This window comes from Nematolebias whitei, chromosome 21, assembly GCF_014905685.2.
Source record: "Nematolebias whitei isolate Nwh7 chromosome 21, NemWhi1, whole genome shotgun sequence".
Taxonomy (NCBI): Eukaryota; Metazoa; Chordata; class Actinopteri; order Cyprinodontiformes; family Rivulidae; genus Nematolebias; species Nematolebias whitei.
In genome coordinates, this window is record NC_056518.1 from 31,439,462 (window position 1) to 31,441,429 (window position 1,968).

At 45.9% G+C, this 1,968-nt stretch overlaps 1 protein-coding gene across 1 annotated transcript in view; it reads left to right on the forward strand.

Annotated features, from left to right (window-relative positions):
- Positions 1–1,968, forward strand: part of rdh12 (retinol dehydrogenase 12) — a 6,946-nt gene that overhangs the window by 3,074 nt on the left and 1,904 nt on the right. The window contains exons 3-5 of the mRNA XM_037695014.1: positions 854–1,009; positions 1,076–1,180; positions 1,681–1,890. Coding sequence (XP_037550942.1) covers positions 854–1,009; positions 1,076–1,180; positions 1,681–1,890 — 471 coding nt within the window. The remainder of the gene's footprint in view (positions 1–853; positions 1,010–1,075; positions 1,181–1,680; positions 1,891–1,968) is intronic.

A 1,968-nucleotide genomic window follows, 5' to 3' on the forward strand; every position in this document is an offset into this window, starting at 1 on the left:
CAGAGGCTAACAGCTGTAATGGGTCAGAGGCTAACAGCTGTAATGGGCCAGAGGCTAACAGCTGTAATGGGTCAGAGACAAACATGTTTACAGCACAGATTAAGATTGAAACTCCTCACTTCCTGTTTTTTCTTCTGCAAGGAGTAAAAATGAACTTGACATTAGCCCACTTGATTTATCAGTCAGGAACTCGGCCCAATCAGAACTCCAGGATCTATTGATTCAGAATCCTTATCAGAACCGCCCCTTGTTGACCCGGTTCAAAGTTCTTTTAGATTGATCCAGATGGTCTCCTGATGGAGCTGAGGTGTTGACATGGCTCTCTGAATGACAGAGCTCCATGCTGTGGTAAACTGAGGTTCTGAATGATTCTTTTGGATCTTAACCATCAGAACCACCTTCTTGTCCAGCTGGGATCAGTTTTTCAGCAGACGTCGTATTTTAGCTGTTCATACATCAAAATGTTCGGCTCCTTCAGGAGGTGGCTGCGCCGGCTCTTTAAAGTTATTTAGCTTTTCGAATGTTTCCCCTCCACACACAGTAATGGATTCAGTTTCTTCTAAACGTTTAAATCCACCTGGATCTGTTTTAGCTTATATGAGAAACCTATAGCTTCTAGCTAGAGTTTTGCTACTTCCTAGCTTTAAGCTACCTTTTAGCTGTTTTAGCTTTCAGGTTAAAGACACTCAGATTGTAGCTGGCTGTAAACAGCTGTTTCAAACGGTCTAACTTCTTTATTTTCTTGGCGTTTGTTGCATCAAAACTCTTTAACGCTGAATCTTTATCTTTCCTCGGAGCGATGCGGTTCAGGTTTAGTCGTTGCCGCCTCGTTAGCCGCCGTTTCTCATTTCAGGGGCTCGGGTGATTATGGCGTGCCGAGACGTGGAAAAGGGCGAGGAGGCAGCGGCGAGCATTCGAGCCGCACACTCCGAAGCTCAGGTGGAGGTTCGAGAGCTGGACTTGGCCGACAGCCGCTCCATCCAAGCGTTCGCCCAGCGGCTCCTGAGAGGTGAGTTCATCCAGGATCTCCGTCCTCACAGCTGACGGTGACTGAAGCCGTTTTCTTTCTGATCAGAGGTCAGCCATCTTCACGTCCTCATCAACAACGCTGGAGTGATGATGTGCCCCTACACCAAAACTGTGGATGGCTACGAGATGCACATGGGCGTCAACCATTTAGGTAGGACTGTGTTCTGCCTGAAGCTGGAATAAAACAAGACAGATTAACCAGATTATTGGGATTATTTGTTCTGCTGCAAAACGGTCAGCTGTCATAAGTTTTTGTTATTGCCCACCACCAAAAGGCAAGAATGTTTTTGCCTGTGTGTGTCTGTTAGCAAAATAGCTGCCTTTATAAAACAGAAAAGGACTTTTATATAAATAAACTGTTTCTGTAGATATTAATAGCTGCTGGTAGTAGCTGAGAGTCATCCTCAACACATGCTCTTAATGAGACATCCCAGAATACCACCGGATCTTGTTTTTAGGTTAGACCATATCAGCGCCGTTATTTCTCATCACTGATCTTGGTTCAAAACTCGGGCGTGAAAGGTGGTGAGCGATATGCATTCATTCAAGGAGAAATTTAAATTGTTACAAGTTCGTTCTTGTGTTTTATTTTTGGCTCAACTTCTCTTTGGACCAAACCACAAACAAAGACTGGTGTCTTGTTTCTCCTAGGTCACTTCCTGTTGACGTACCTCCTGATTGGCCTGCTGAGGCGCAGCGCTCCGGCCCGCATCGTCGTGGTCTCCTCTCTGGCTCACAACTTTGGCTGGATTCGTTTCCACGACCTCCACAGCCAGGGCAGCTACAACAGCGGCCTCGCGTACTGCCAGAGTAAACTAGCTAACGTGCTGTTTACCAGAGAACTGGCCCGCAGGCTCAAAGGTAAACAAACAAATGATCCAACAGGCTCAAAGGTAAACAAACAATTAAGCAGGCTCAAAGGTAAACAAACAATCCAGC